General features: G+C 50.8%; 1 protein-coding gene across 2 annotated transcripts in view; it reads right to left on the bottom strand.

Moving 5' to 3' along the window:
• Positions 1 to 4,689, bottom strand: part of CAMTA1 (calmodulin binding transcription activator 1) — a gene marked incomplete at both ends in the record, with an annotated part of 208,992 nt that extends 204,303 nt beyond the window's left edge. For both annotated transcript variants that reach the window (XM_079545499.1, XM_079545500.1), the window contains one exon: positions 4,665 to 4,689. In XM_079545499.1, the coding sequence (XP_079401625.1) occupies positions 4,665 to 4,689 (25 nt within the window). The remainder of the gene's footprint in view (positions 1 to 4,664) is intronic.
• Positions 4,690 to 14,546: the final 9,857 nt, after the last annotated feature.

Raw genomic sequence — 14,546 nt, 5'->3', positions numbered from 1 at the left:
CGACATTGTGATCTGCTAAACCATCCAGCACCGATGAAAAGTGCTTCTGCAAGCAAAGCTGCACTCGCACATGGAGGATTTGCCAGTAAAGCTCCATCGATGCAGTATTTATTTATTTTTTAGTGTAAAGTTGGCCACAGCTCAAGAACGCTTCCCAGGGCACGCACAGCCGCCTCGGAAAATTACAATAAGGCAGGCATGTAGGCTGCTTCACTTCAGTGTAATGGATCTCGTTATAATTCCACACGAAACTCCAAACCTTCAGTTCCATTAGCAGCGTTCAAGATTACTCATTAGCGAGCCAAAAACTCATGTGAAATTAAGAAAGTAAAACTATTATAAAGTTCATAGAAAGTTCCATATTAATTATAGCACATAAACCCTTCGTAACTTTATGGGTTTGTTCATGCTCCTTGCGCTTTATCCTCCCAGGGGATGCAACATGGGCCATAAAACTTTAACGCACGCAACAGCAAATCACAGCGAGCCTCTGTTCCACCCCCACTCCCCAAACAACCCCCTCTGCTTCTCTTAACTGGATCTTAAATTTCCTGTGACCCAGGAAGGTGAATTTAGATCTCTGGGCCACTTAACTATCATAGTCTATCCACATAACACATCATTGGAGAATTCAGAAGCGGCTGAACGGGCGTGGATCCAATGCCGATTTGCAGACACTTCGTACCGGATGTAAATATAAAGAATAAGCCCATAAAACCGCAAACAGAAGTTTTATGAAGTCGCTTTTATGAAGTAATAACTCAGGTTGGCCATTGGGTAACCCACCCAGCAGCAGAGGTGTCCCAGCACTGCCAACAGGTGGTTCTCCACAAACAGCTGCAGGGCTGCTATTCGCCACCTAAACGAACGGAGCTCAGGATGAGCAAAGCCGCCCCTCAGCCACCGCCGTCAGGAAGCAGAACCGCGGCTGCGCTGTGCAGTGGGAGCAGCCAGACCCACACGGCAGCACTGAGCACACAGCGACCTGAGCTGCACTGACCCCAGCTGAGCAGCGACTGCACGCAGCCAAGGATGTGCCTCGCTGCCAGCGCCGTGCCTCTCATCCGGTCGGCATTTCCTCTTCCCAACAGCAAAACCAAACCAAATCTTCCTCTTCCAACAACTTCCGAGCCTTCATTTTCCAACAGATTGCATGTGAATAAGATGAAACTAAAAGTGACCTGTATTCAGTCAGAAGAGATTGATGCAATTATTTTACGTTCTGCACGTATGGATGTTGATATTTTCTGGGTCCATCTATCCTGCACAAGTTGTGCTATATTGTTTCCACAAAAACCCACCTGTGACTTCCCCGGGTGGCAGCGAACAGAGCTCTGCTGGGTCTCCACATCAGACACAATGTATTCAGCGATTTTTCACAAGGGACAGATTGAGCTCTCAAGATTTGGAAACATACTTGGCAGGAAAAAAACCCAAAAGCCAAACACCCTCAATGCTACAATGCGACAAGAGCAGAAGGACGCCGGGCTCTCCAGAGCTCTCCATGCCGGCTGTAGCAGCAGCACCACAGCGCCCGCAATCAGCCCCGCTCAGCACAGCCCCACTGCTGGCTGAGGACAGCCGCCCTGCCCCACAGCTGCAGCTTGCAGGGCTGAGCCAGCACTGCCGTCAGCCTGCAGGATTCAGAACAGGGCAGATGCAGCCCAAGGGCACAGGAAGCCACGAGACCCCCGAAGTGAGGGGGAAAGGCCAACAAAACTCAGCGAGGTGAGGAGCAGGAAAGCCGGCAAACACTGACAATGCACGAAGCTGGTGGAAGCATTTTAATTCAGAGGGCGCCGCATTCCACAATGCTCTCTCCCAACCTCGTTCCACTCCATGCAAAGTTTTTTCCCCTGCAGATATGTTTGGTTGATTGAAGCAGAGGGGACACCGACAAGGAAGGTCACATTCCTGCAGGCTGCCTGGGAAGCAGCAGCTCCTTCCCCCTCCCTGTCTCCTCCAGACAAGCCTTGGGATGGCCGCGAGTTTAGAAGGAAACTTCTAAGAATGGCAGCGATGTAAACTTCCCACCTACGCCTGAGACACAACCCAAAAACATTTGATGTAACCTCACTTTCATGTAAGACTTCCATTGTTTCCTGATACAGAAAATGAATTCCAAGTTACAACATCTGTAGGAAACCTTCCACAGTAGTTAGAGAACAGCAAAGCAACCAAAGAACCAAGTAAAAGTCTTTGGGAAGACCATTAAAAACGAGAGGTGCAGAACCGGGCTACAAACCCTGAGCTCTGCACAGACCCACGTCTTACATCAGTCATGTCCTGCACAGAACAGTTGCCCCCATAACAGCACAACTAAAAACCTGCCCACAAACACACGTGTTGTTCCACTGCTGTGGAATTGAGTTTGGCCAACCTCCCAAAGCTGCACTGCGGGCTCACAGAGTCCGTGTGGATCCCAAACTCCGGCAGGCGGCGGTTTGGCTCTGCCTCCAACAACAGAAATGTGGGCAACGCTTCAGCTGCTGAAATTCAGCAAAAAATTTGGGGCAAAGAATGCACAAAGCTGAATGTCCAACTCTGCTCCTTCACTGTGGCTGCCGGGTGGGGCAGCAGTGGGGCAGCGCAGCCCAACCCACGGCAAGCAAGGATTTGTTTAAGTCCAAAAACGTTACACAACACTTCCACCTAGGGAGGTAAATATCTGTAAATATCTGCTGTTTAACAACAAAATCGAGAACGTTTGCGTTTCAAAAGGCATTGCTTGCCAAACTGCTACAGCATGCAAGAACAAAACCTGAGCAGTTGCCCACATCTCCAACAACTCCCCCAGAACCATCATCGGTAACACCTAACTGAGCCCTGCTGAAACCCTTTCCTTGAACCGCAGCTCACCGCTGCCTATTGAGGCTCCTGGCAGGGACTCTGAGGGGTGAATGGTTCCCATCCCAGCCCCTGAGAACAGCGCAGGCCGGGCTGAGCTGTGCTGTGCTCTGTATGGAGCAGGGCCGGCCGCTCAGCCCTGCCACAGCAGGCCCAGAGCCCAGCAGCACCACGGATCCAAACCCTCAGCTACAACCCGACCAGCGTGAGCAGTTATTATGAGGAACACAATGAAAATGGCACCAAATAACAGGAAAGAAAGACCATCCCAGGTGTGCTTTGGTGGCAACCAAAGAACTGAAACTTCACCTTTCAAACTACAAAGCCAAGATAAAAACCGACTCACTTCTGACATACACCAGCATCAACCAGCTGGCATTTTACTACTTCGGGGGAGTTATCATTCACATCGACTCAAATGAAGAAAGAACAAGGCCCAGCATTTTCCAGACCACAGGAAAGATGGAACTAATGAATTTGGGAGCATCAAAGAGATGAATAAAAGATGAAGCCAATGACATGCTCGTAATCACCGCCACTATTTAAAATTCAGATTTCTGTACAGCATTGAGGTTTCACCACGAGGGACGAGGAGGGGGCAAAAAGAAACCAAAGGCAGCACGGCTACGAACGGCCGCAGCTCCATCCAAGGAAGGGAAATAATTCCCCAAAACAGTTCGAACAAAAAATCCTACAGAGGCGGAGTCGCAGCTCATCCCGAAAAGGGCTTTTCTGGCGGGAGCCGCCGATGCGTTTCGAGGCCGAGGATCCGGAGCGCACCCCAGCGGCGGGGCCGCACGGAGCGCCGTGCCCGGCAGCTCGCGGCGTCGGCGGGCATGGCCGGCGGTAGATCGGCTCGGGAGGAACGAAGCACGCGGAGCCGGTTACGCAACGCAGAGAAGCGGGAGGCGAAGCACCCCTCCTCGTAAGATGGAGGCCCCGAGGCCCTGCCGCTCGGCCGTCCGCCGCCCCCGGGATCGCCGCGGTCCCGCCGCCGCGGGGCGCCCCCTCCCGCCCGGCCCGAGCCCCGCCGGGGCGACCGCTGGGAGCGGACCGGGACAAACTCCGCCACCCTGCGCTCCGCCGGAGCCCGGCGCGAACTCGGCCCGGGACAGCCGCCGCCCGCCCGGAGCGCCACGCCGGGCACCGGCGGAGCGTCGCTACCCCCTCGCGGGCGCCCCGCTCGGCCCCGCCGCCAACTTTCGGCCGAGTTGGGCGCTGCGGCGCCGCGGGGTCGGCGCGGACGGCGCCGCGGCTCCGGTACCGCCCGCACTCACCTCCGCGGGCCGGCCGGGGCCTGCGGGCCGTGCGCTCCGGGGGGCCGCGCCGCTCCGCCCCTGCCCGCCCGCCGCCGCGGAGGCCGAACCACCCGGCTCGTCACCGGCGCGCGCCCGCGGGGCACGTGCGGCGGCGGGCACGGCGCGCGGCGGCGTTGCGGGCAGGCCCGGCCCGGCGGGGGGCGCGGGGCCGCGCGTGGCGCCGTGACCCCGGGCGGCGGCGGCGGCGGCGGCGCGGGGCGGGCGGGCGCGGCCTCCATGTTGTCGGCGGGGGCACGTGCCGGCGGGCGGCGGGAGGCGTGCCCAGCCCGGCCCGACCGCGGGGCCCGCCGCACGCGGCCTGCCTGCCCGCCCGCCCGCTCGCCCGCTCGCCGCACATGGCCGCCGCTGCCGCCACCCCGGCCCCGCGGGGGCGCCCTCCGCCGCCACCGAACTTCGCGCTTCGGCCCCGGGTGCCGCCGCCCCGCGGCGGGGGCAGCGCGGGGGGCGGCGCGGAGGCCCGGCGGCGGCGCGGCGCGCGGCGCTTCGGGCGGCGCTCACCTTCCGGCTTGTTTTCGGCAGCCATTTCCCCTCCGCGCGCCACATCCTCCTCCGCCTCCTCGCGACCGGGACCCAGGCGCGCGCCGCCTCCTCCCGCTGCCGCCGCCGCCGCCGCCGCCGCCGGGCCGGGCACCCCGCGCGCACGGCGCACACCCCGCGCCGCCCATTGGGGGAGCCGCCGCACTGACACCCGCGGCGGCCAATCGCGGCGGGCCGGGGGCGGGCGGCCGGAGGGGATGGGCGCGACGGACGGCACCGCCCGCCAATGGGCGCCCGGCGGCGCCACAGCGACACGCGCCGCAGCCACTCGGCGGCCGCGCCGGGAGGACGTGCGGGCGGGACGCGGCGCCGCACTGATGGCCGCGGCGGCCACTCGGGAAGCGGCTCCGCGCGAGCGACGGCCGCCGGAGCCAATCGCGGCGCGCGCGGAGAGGGACTCTGCCGCTGACGCACGGCGCCGCCGCCGGCGGCAGCCAACGAGGAACGGCCGCCGACGGAGCGACGGCGCACGGGCCCAATGGGGCGGCGGGAGGGGCGGATCCCCGCCGCCGCTCCCGCCCCGCCCATTGGCTGCCGGCGGCCCGGCAGGCGCCCGCCCCGCGCCCCTAACCCCAAACAAAGGCGGCGATTGGCGCGCCGTGCCGCCCCGCCGCCAATCCCCGCCCGGCCGGTGGTCGCGGGCCTCCCGCACGGGCACGGCGGGCCGGGCGCCAAGACCCCGACCCGCGGGACCCCGGCCCACGCCGCGCCCCGCCGCTCGCCGTCCGCGTGAGCGGGGATGTCTCGCAGCTCCGCCCACCCGCATTGCCGGCCCGGGCGGTACCGGAGGGCGGCACGCACGGAGCCGCGCTGAGCACCGGAACGTGGCACGGCCCCGCTTCCACCGGCCCCGTTCCGCTCCTTGCCCTTCGCGGGTGGGCCGCTGTGCGTTCAGCAGTTAGCGAACATTAAAAGACCGTCCTGACATTATAGTGAAAGCTGAAAAGTTTACCAAGGAAGCAAATGAAACCCGACACGTGCGAGGCCTTCAGGAGCCAGGGGGCTCCTCACGTGTAAGAGGCTTCGGGAGATGTAAGAAGAGCGGAGCGGGCAGCAATGAGCCGCGCCGGCTGCGGCAAATCCTGCGGGATGCAGCGGAGGGAAGGTGAGGCACACAGCTGCCACCCCCTGCCGTGTGCTCCTCAACTCAGGACAGCGCTGCTCCACCTCCAGATTGCTGCCATCGAATGAAAAGCTAACGGCTCGTTCTGTGGCTGCCCCCGAGCTCTGAACGGCTCCCTGAGGAGTTCTGCTGCCTCCGAGCACTCGGAACAAAGCCGCGGGCCAGCAGCGGTCCCGAGCTCGCTGCAAGTTAAGCCTCACTTCAGGAAATAATGGCCAGGAGATCAATGCTGTCTGCCTTCCTAGAACTGGATGTCAAGGAGCTTTTGCTGTAAAGAGTCTCCCAAGAAACAAAGTAAATTGTTCTGTCCTTTTAAAAATGGAAAAGGCCTTGCAAGAGTGATGTATTATTTGCCTGGCTGAGTTCTGTCTCCATCTCATCAAAGCCTGACGAGCACTGCCACTTCTGCCTGCTGGAGCAGCTCAGTGCAACTGGACCACATCTAATGCCTGCACAATGCAAATGAAGATTGAAACGGTTGTTTCCTTTGATGTGACTGAGCGCTCAAAAAGGATATTTTCCTTTCGACTCTCACGAGAATGGAACTTCTTTAAAAAGACCTGTTGACTTTCTGCTTTTGTTAAGGTCTGAAGCCATCCCCGAGCCAAGGCAAAAGATGAGTGTGGTAGGACGGGGCTCTTGTAAGAGAGAAGAAAAGAAAATTCCTTTTTCCTATTTCCAGCAACTGTTAATCTTGTGGAGCGTGAAAGGCACATTGCTACAGAGGCTTCAGGACAGCAGGGACTGCTGACAGTCACACAGCTGATCTAGAATAGTTTGTTTGTGTACATTTCTCATACATTAATACATCAGTGGGATCCACTATAATTGCTTTCCTTCAGATGTTCAAGATGCCCTGTAGGCTGGTGTTCACAAGGGGCAAGAGCTTCTTCCACTTGAATATTCAGGCAAGATTACCTAACAAGGAAGAGATGAGCTAAAAGTAGAGCTCTCAGCTGAAAAGATCCCCCTTTGCTGCCCACAGCAGTGCTCTTCAGACTCTGCTGAAACCAGTGCTTGTGGCTGAAACACAGGCCAGCATCTGGGGCACCACAGAGCCTGGATGACAACTGTTGCCATGAACAGATTTCCAGTTCCTTTCTGGGAGGCCAGCACGAACAGCTCCTTCAGCCACAGCCCTCACTGCACCGTTCACCTGCAGACTCTTGAGAACAAATAACCATAAGGTACTCCACATGGGGTTAGACCTCGAGATCACCACACACATATTAAATGCAAGATCAGCTACACATGGGCTCAAGAATGTCCAGGTCTTCCTTCTCTTCAAAGCTAAAGCAGTTCCTTATGTGCTTCAGTGGCTCATTACAGTAATGAGGTCCATGTGGCCTGATTGACAAGGTTGTGCAGGACACCAGCTGCCTCCCCTCAGCATTGCAAGCTGGGGAAGAAGGAACTTCCACTTGATTCAGAAACAGCTCAACTTCCAGAAAATACCATGAACTTCCCTGGGGCTCTGTGCAGCATCCCTGGGAAGGCTGTCTGGCTTTCTAGACCCTTCCTGGTCTGCAATGACAATGGGAACTTACATGGATAAAGATGAGTATTTTCAAGTGGCTCCAGAAAAAATGCACTACTGTCATACACGGGCTAAAAAACTTGTTTCTCTTTCTTAATGTAAGCTTTTACACCAGGAGGAATAAAAACTAATAAACTGAAATCTTTTGTATCTGAAACTATGTGATTTTAACAGTAGCACAGAAGGGATTCCAACAAGGTGATCTACGTGACATTAGAGGCACCTTGAACGTGGCTTCTTCACCAAACACACCAGCAGTCCCAAATAATTTCATGCAATTCCTTGCACAACAAAGAAAGCAGCACCTCCATTTAAGTACTGCTGGCACCTTTAAAGATTCCCAGCTCCTTCTTATTTGAAACTATGGTTTAAACACTATTGAAGCACTGAGGTACTGACCCACAGACTCTTGTATGTACGGTACAGGATAATCTGAGGGTCATCTAGGGCACAAATGTGCAGCTACCTCCAGCTGATGAGCAACAGGAACACAGATGTGCCAGCAGTTTTTTGCAGTTTGAATGAAGAATAATTTTTAATGGTATACTCATAAACGCTTCTACTGTTCTGTTTGTTTTTGTTTAAGAGGGAGGTAAAACACCAAGAAGGTCCTGAAAAAAATTATTGTCATTTCATAACAGGTGTGGGTCTGCCTCGGTTAATTGATAATTTGGCAAGCATAGTTATCTGCAGAAGTCAAACTGTAAGGAATACATTCAAATGCCCTGTTATGGATATTCAGCAAATTCTACATTCACAGTTGCTATGGCAAGCATCGAAAATGAAAACAATTCAGACAGTTTTAATAACTATAATGACAGCGTTGGAACCCCATTTCTTTTGAATCGTTTGCACAGTTACTCCATGATTTAGAAGCAAGGAATGCAAAGTGTTCTTGCAAAAAAAAAAAAAAAAAAAAAAAAAAAAAAAAGTCCTGTAAAAATCTGTGTAAATTGAGATGTTTTAAAACCTCCACAATGACAAAATCAATGTTTTTGCCCTTTCCTCTCTCTACCTAAAGAATCAAACGCTGTTTTTTTCTAGGGGGAAAAAAACCCACAAAACTCAACACGTATGCATAAATCCAATGCTACTTCACTGTATTTGTGAGGCATAATTCTCAAGTTCAAGCCAGTTCATCAGATCATCAAAACGAGGTAAATATCCCCAAAACAGCATCTCTCCAGAAAGGCCTTCCACAGACATGTACTCTATTTAAGATTCTGCCTTCCAAATAAGGGGCCTAAAAGCACCGGATCACTCGTGCTGGATGGAACTCATAGCACAGCAGGGAGTCGGGCAATCCCCAAGTTCTGGGGTTTGCACACATTCTCCTCCCATTCCTACTGCAATTCTGAGCCCATTTATTACTCTCAACCACAAACTACACTCAAATAATCCCTGGTGGAGCTCTGCAGACTAGAAGAAATTTATAGAAAACTGAACTGTAGCGCAGCTCAGGAGCCCAAACCTTTGCAACAGACCTTGGACAAAAGACACTTTTGCTGGGCAAAGCCCAGTGAAGGTTTTGTAGATACCTCAGCCAGCAGCCTCAGCTCAAAACACGGCATTCACCCGCCTAACCAAAACCAGCAGCACAAACGCTTTGCTCCTGGCACTCAGTGTGGGGAAAAGCACACGGCCAATGAGGCAGTTTGCTGGCGCCCCATTTATCCTGGTGCCACTTCAAACACCTGCAGAAGTTACAACCGCGGAGTCAACCTGCCAGCTTTGCTGCAGCCACAGCAGCAGGGCGATGCCAGCCGTGCACGCAGTGCTGCCGGCCCAGGGCTCCTCCTAGGGCAGTCCTTCGGGCTTCATTTCTTTGGATTGGGGCAGACTCCTTCACTTTGGTGCACTGTGGATGCTCCAAGCATCCCGTAGCACTAAGAAAATTACTATTTGGTATAACATACACTCATAAGCCAGATAGAGGAGAAAAAACCTAAAATATGAGGTAAATTAAAGCTTCCAACTAAGGGGATTTACCAGAAAGTCACCATAAACTTCAGATAATTTATTTTTTCAATTCTGCTGCAACTTTCTCCAGTTCTTCTGGACAAGCCATTAGACATGACAATTCAAAAAACTGAAGAAAATGCCTATTGACCATTATATCAAATTCTAATTTTAGCCAGAAAAAAATAATTAAGCAGTGATTTACTCTGGTAGTCATCTTATATTAACATTTTTTCCCCCTATTTATGTAATTCTGGCAAAATCTAATAATATATACAAGGCTCATAAATGCTGGCTAGATTTAGTAAAGACAATTTCCTACGCTATATTCAGGACATTTCTCTTTGCATTCTGTTATAAGAAGACAATCAAATTATTTTGTTTAAGGAGGTAATATGACTGCCATCCACAGTGGTTTCATTTATAATTTTAGGGTGGCCTTCAATAAGGTACATCCAGGAATACATTTTATTTATTTTAAAGCTGTCACCATGAAACAAGCTGCATATGCTGGCTGTTACTGCCTGGGAACGTTTTCACTCCTGCATCCAGCACCTGTCATCTGCAGAAACATTTCTGCTGCCTAAGAAGCAAGAACCAAGAGTAAATCCTTCAGCCAGCACAGCAGCACTGGAGGAAAAGGGCACGTTCTGCAATTGTTACTTTCTCCTCACCATCTTCAAGATGCTGTAACCTTCAGGTTAGTTTGGTATCTCCAGCAACAGTCGAAGCAAACAACAGGAAGTATGTTCAAAGCCCAAATCCCTAAAGGTATACGACTAAATTTCTGTTCCTACCTTTATTTAAATGCCTTTTCCAAGACACTTAACTCCTCTGAAATTGGTCTGCTGTCTGTATTAACTGAATAAAAATGGATTTAGGAGCCAAACTTTAGTCACCAAGGTATGACAGTGTCAGCCTCAGGCACTGCAAACAGAAGAATGAGTAATGGAAGGAGACAAAAAGAACTGAAGGAAGAGAAAACTGATGACAGTAGTGGAGAGGCAGAAGATGCTGAAAGCCACGTGGATTCAGGAACTGAAAGCCAGAGAAAGTCAAATTGAACTGAGTCAGCCTGCTCCCGAGGAGCTTCCATGACAGCACTACCCGGCCTCTGCCCTGCAGTTATCAAACCAAGGCTTCAATCACACACTGCTGGTATTTACTCTGCACACACAACAATAATGCCCTATAATATGCTTTGTCTTCCTGTTGGGCCCACGGTGGTAAGCCAGATGGATTTGATGACCACTGTAGAGTTCCTCCAACCGAACTCTTCTAACACAGAAGTGCCATTAATGAACAAGAAAATCCTCAAGGTTTTCAGATAAGAAGCATTATCATTGAAACCATCATCTCATTTCTTTAAGGGACTCAGCCAAGACTGGGATTCTGCCATGCTATAAATTCACAATGAGAAGGAACTTCCCTTACAATAAATGTTTATTTATGAATAGATAAACCAAATGGAAGCACAATTCCAGTATCACAAACCAGAACCGACTGGGGCCTGCTGACAGCGGCGCTATGGCAGCACAGCTACTTGAATCGCCTGGTGCCCGTCTGGAGCCTCAGGGCACAAAACCTCCCAATTATTGATTGAGTCCCATGTTATGTAAAGTATCTCAGCTCAAGACAGCATGGGGATAAATCCAGGAATGCTGTCAGAACTGCTGGGCAAGGACAGGATACCCCTGCATATCCCTCCACAGACAGTGCTTTTTATTGAACTATGAAGTGAAAAAACCTTATGAAGTTTGTGAACCTTATCAGTGCTAAGTGATATGCACTATCTTTTTTTTTTTTGGACAGTGTCAGTCTGTATTTAACATTTACCTAAAGGACTATTTGTAAGGGAAACAGCACACATGCTCCAAACACACACGTCAGCATAACCTCCACCACACGATGGCCACTGCCTTCTCTTTACCCTGCTTACCTCTGTGGAAAAGCCTGCCATGCACATTTCACAGCTTGCTCCAACTGACCACAACTTTCTTATTCCCACTGCAATGGCAACACCAACACCAAGCAATGCTACAGCACCAGCCGTGGATCAGATGCTACCAACCACCTGTAGGTATCACAGAATCAGCTTTAAGGCAACTTCCACCAGCTCCTCAGAAAGGGGACACACCTAAAATTAACAAGTGCTCCTCAAGAACAGGATTATGCATAAAATTTATTCTTTTTTCATCTGGTAATAGAACCATTAGTATTAGAATTAGCTTTTCTTCTTGGGATGACATCTTTCCACTTCCATCTCTGATTAAGCAGCACAACCCATGCCCCAGTATTTCACCATTTGATTTTGACACCTCTCTTGCTTTAAAGAAAAAGCAGGAAAATAAGATACTAAAACTAGAAATTAATCTGTGACATAATAGACTGTGCGAAAATCAACTGAAAAATGCAAAAAGTGAGCAGATTTAATCACATTAATTAGTGCAGTAATGAAAACAGGTGGACACCTGGACCATGAGCCTGAAGGGCACAGCTCAGGTCTGGACCTGCTATGTCTGCTGTGAATTTAAGCATAGCCCAAAGGCTGCATTTACTCATGGTGTATTCAGCACTAAAACCTTGCAGCTCGGGTCAAAATCTGGGCGATGAAATTATACCCTTAACCTCAAGAATCCACCACAATCCAAACAACTGCCTTTTACACAAACAGTACAAAGGCAGAACTGCCAGCACGCAGTGGCTAACTGGAAACAATCTAAGCAAAGCACGTGAGGCAGCAGGAAGCTCCTGGCACAGCACTGTAACCCACTGCAGCCCTCAGGACTGGTGGACACGTGTGAGCATCCTCCTTCCTTCACAGCTGCAGCCAGACAGCACTTGCTGTGCTTGAGCTCTGCCAGTCTTGTGGGCCATGCTTTGCAATGACAAACATCACATCTCTCTGGTCTCATGAACGTACATAATTTTACCCCAAACCTTTGCCTTCAGGCAGCATATTTGACTTTTTACACGGTGTGAGCCCTAAAAGGAGTAAAAGAAAGGTTACACTGCAGTAGAGAACAAAAAGCATTTAATTAATCCCAAAGTGCTCACTTCTGTGAGAAAACAGAGCACACTGGAACTCTGTCCTTACTGAACTAGATTTGTGGAGTTATTTCTTTTAGGGCTAAATCATAGTTTTTTTCCACAGACTTCTATTCAGATTCTCATTCTGTTTCATTCAGGCCATATAGGTAGGTATTCCCACAAGAGGTATGTTTTTTACAGACAATGGTGATTAAGAAATGCTGAGAACACTCTTCATCCTTCACCAGGTGCAATGGCATTTGAAGAAATATGTTCTAGATCATCATTTGTACTTTTTTTTTTTCCCGCTTGTGTATTAACTCTGCAAAAGCTCTTATTTTCTGATTACACACAAGTCATTAGCCACACCAACCCCATAAAGCAGTGCACGAGGGGCACATACACATCATCTATTACAGGAAATCCTGCGTTATCTGTCTTAGAACAAGCAAAGAGAAAAATAATCCACTCCTTTTGTAACTCTATAATGTGATGGAAAACAGCAATGACAGAGGGGTAGCAGAGTCCCAGGCTGCAACAAGTAAGGACAAGCCTAAGTGCAGCAGCCATGGATGCAGAAAGAAAGGGGATAAAGCTGCTTACCTTTGGAAGGCCTCAGGTACACCGGGATCTCCAGGAAGAGATGCTCTCACCTCCACTGCCAACCCTTAAATGAGGGCTGGGAAGGGGAGGATCCTGGCTCCCCGCTTCCAGTTACTCAAATATATTGCATGCACCTCAGCAACCCTGGGCTGGTCCTGCCTTCCCACCAGGTGCTCCATACTGCTTCAGGCCATAACTTAGCATTTCTGCTACACCTTTGCTTTCTGACAGTCAGTTACCTGCTTTTACTCTAAAAAAAAAAAGTATCCTTAGTAAGGATGAAATCAGTTGGAAGTAGACAAGTTGTGTGGCAGATTATTAATACTCAGTAATTTACAGTTTCAAAATTGACAAGCCCATGAAACTGAACTCTCCAAAAATGGAAGGATTCTACCTGCTCCTCCTCCAACCTCCTGTCTTTGACAGTGAGGGTGAGGTCTTCAAATGCAATGACAAAGATTTTGTCTGACAAACCACTTATGGAAGAGTGATGACAGTGAACTTTACGATCCAAGTATGTAAGCGACTCACATTCTTGTCTTGCATGCTCACAAGTGGTGAGGGGAGGCATGCAGCCCTCAACTCCTGCACACAGTTCTTTCTCAGATAAGCACCTTCCTTCATCACCTCTATCAAACCGCGCCACCTGCGTGATCTCCCACTGCTGTCACCAGCCCCAGCAAGCAGGAGAGTAAGCAAAATAGAAGGCATATTTCCCAGTTCTTCCCAACTGCAAACCTGAATACTAACAAGATGGAGGGGAGAAAACAAACTAAAATCTATAGGCTACCCGGCAGGCTGTCTGTCCTCAGGGTCATATAATGCACCACGTGCTGGGAAACAGCAGAAGTGAGGAGCTGGCAACATCCAAAGCACAACGCCTGTAGAAGTGATTATTCTGATGCCAAATCTGGTCCTATCTGAGCTTCCAGCCACTGCTGAGTTGACAGCACATGCAGCAATGCCAGAGCTGGCAGAGACGATGCTGAACACAGCTAGTGGCTACTGGCCACCTTAAAGCAGCAGCACCAAGCATTTCCTTGACCCAATGTCTAATGGCATCAATAGTAAAGTTCCTGTATACGGTGCTCTTTGTCAGAAGCACACAGCAGATACTGAGAGGCAACTCCCCACCCCCTGCTTCACCTTTGCCTCAGACTGCTGTAATGCCGGCTTCACAGGGGCTGGAGCAGAGCAGACAGAAGTCACAGCCCTGGGAAAGCAGCACGGACACAGCACACATCAGCACTGACCACGCTCCAATTAAGGGTTACAGATCAATGGTGAAGAACGTCATACCTCAAAGCACGTAACAGATTCACATCAGAGTTCATACAAACAGCTGAATAACATTCCAACAGCCTTAACATTCACACATGCACAAAAAGAAGGAAAAAACAATCAGATCTACCAAAATATGGAATGACAACAGCGATTTACTTGTTCATATTTTAAGAACGCCCGAATTCTCAACTGTGGTGTTGTTAGATTAAAAACTAGATGTTGTGTATATCAACCATACAATAGCTTATACCACTTATAACCATAAAAAAAGTATTCCCAACAAAATTGTTTATATATATTTCAAGCA

This window comes from Tetrao urogallus, assembly GCF_951394365.1.
Source record: "Tetrao urogallus genome assembly, chromosome: 21".
Classification (NCBI taxonomy): Eukaryota; Metazoa; Chordata; class Aves; order Galliformes; family Phasianidae; genus Tetrao; species Tetrao urogallus.
Note: the sequence above shows the minus strand (reverse complement) of the source record. Positions and strands in the feature narration are given on the sequence as shown.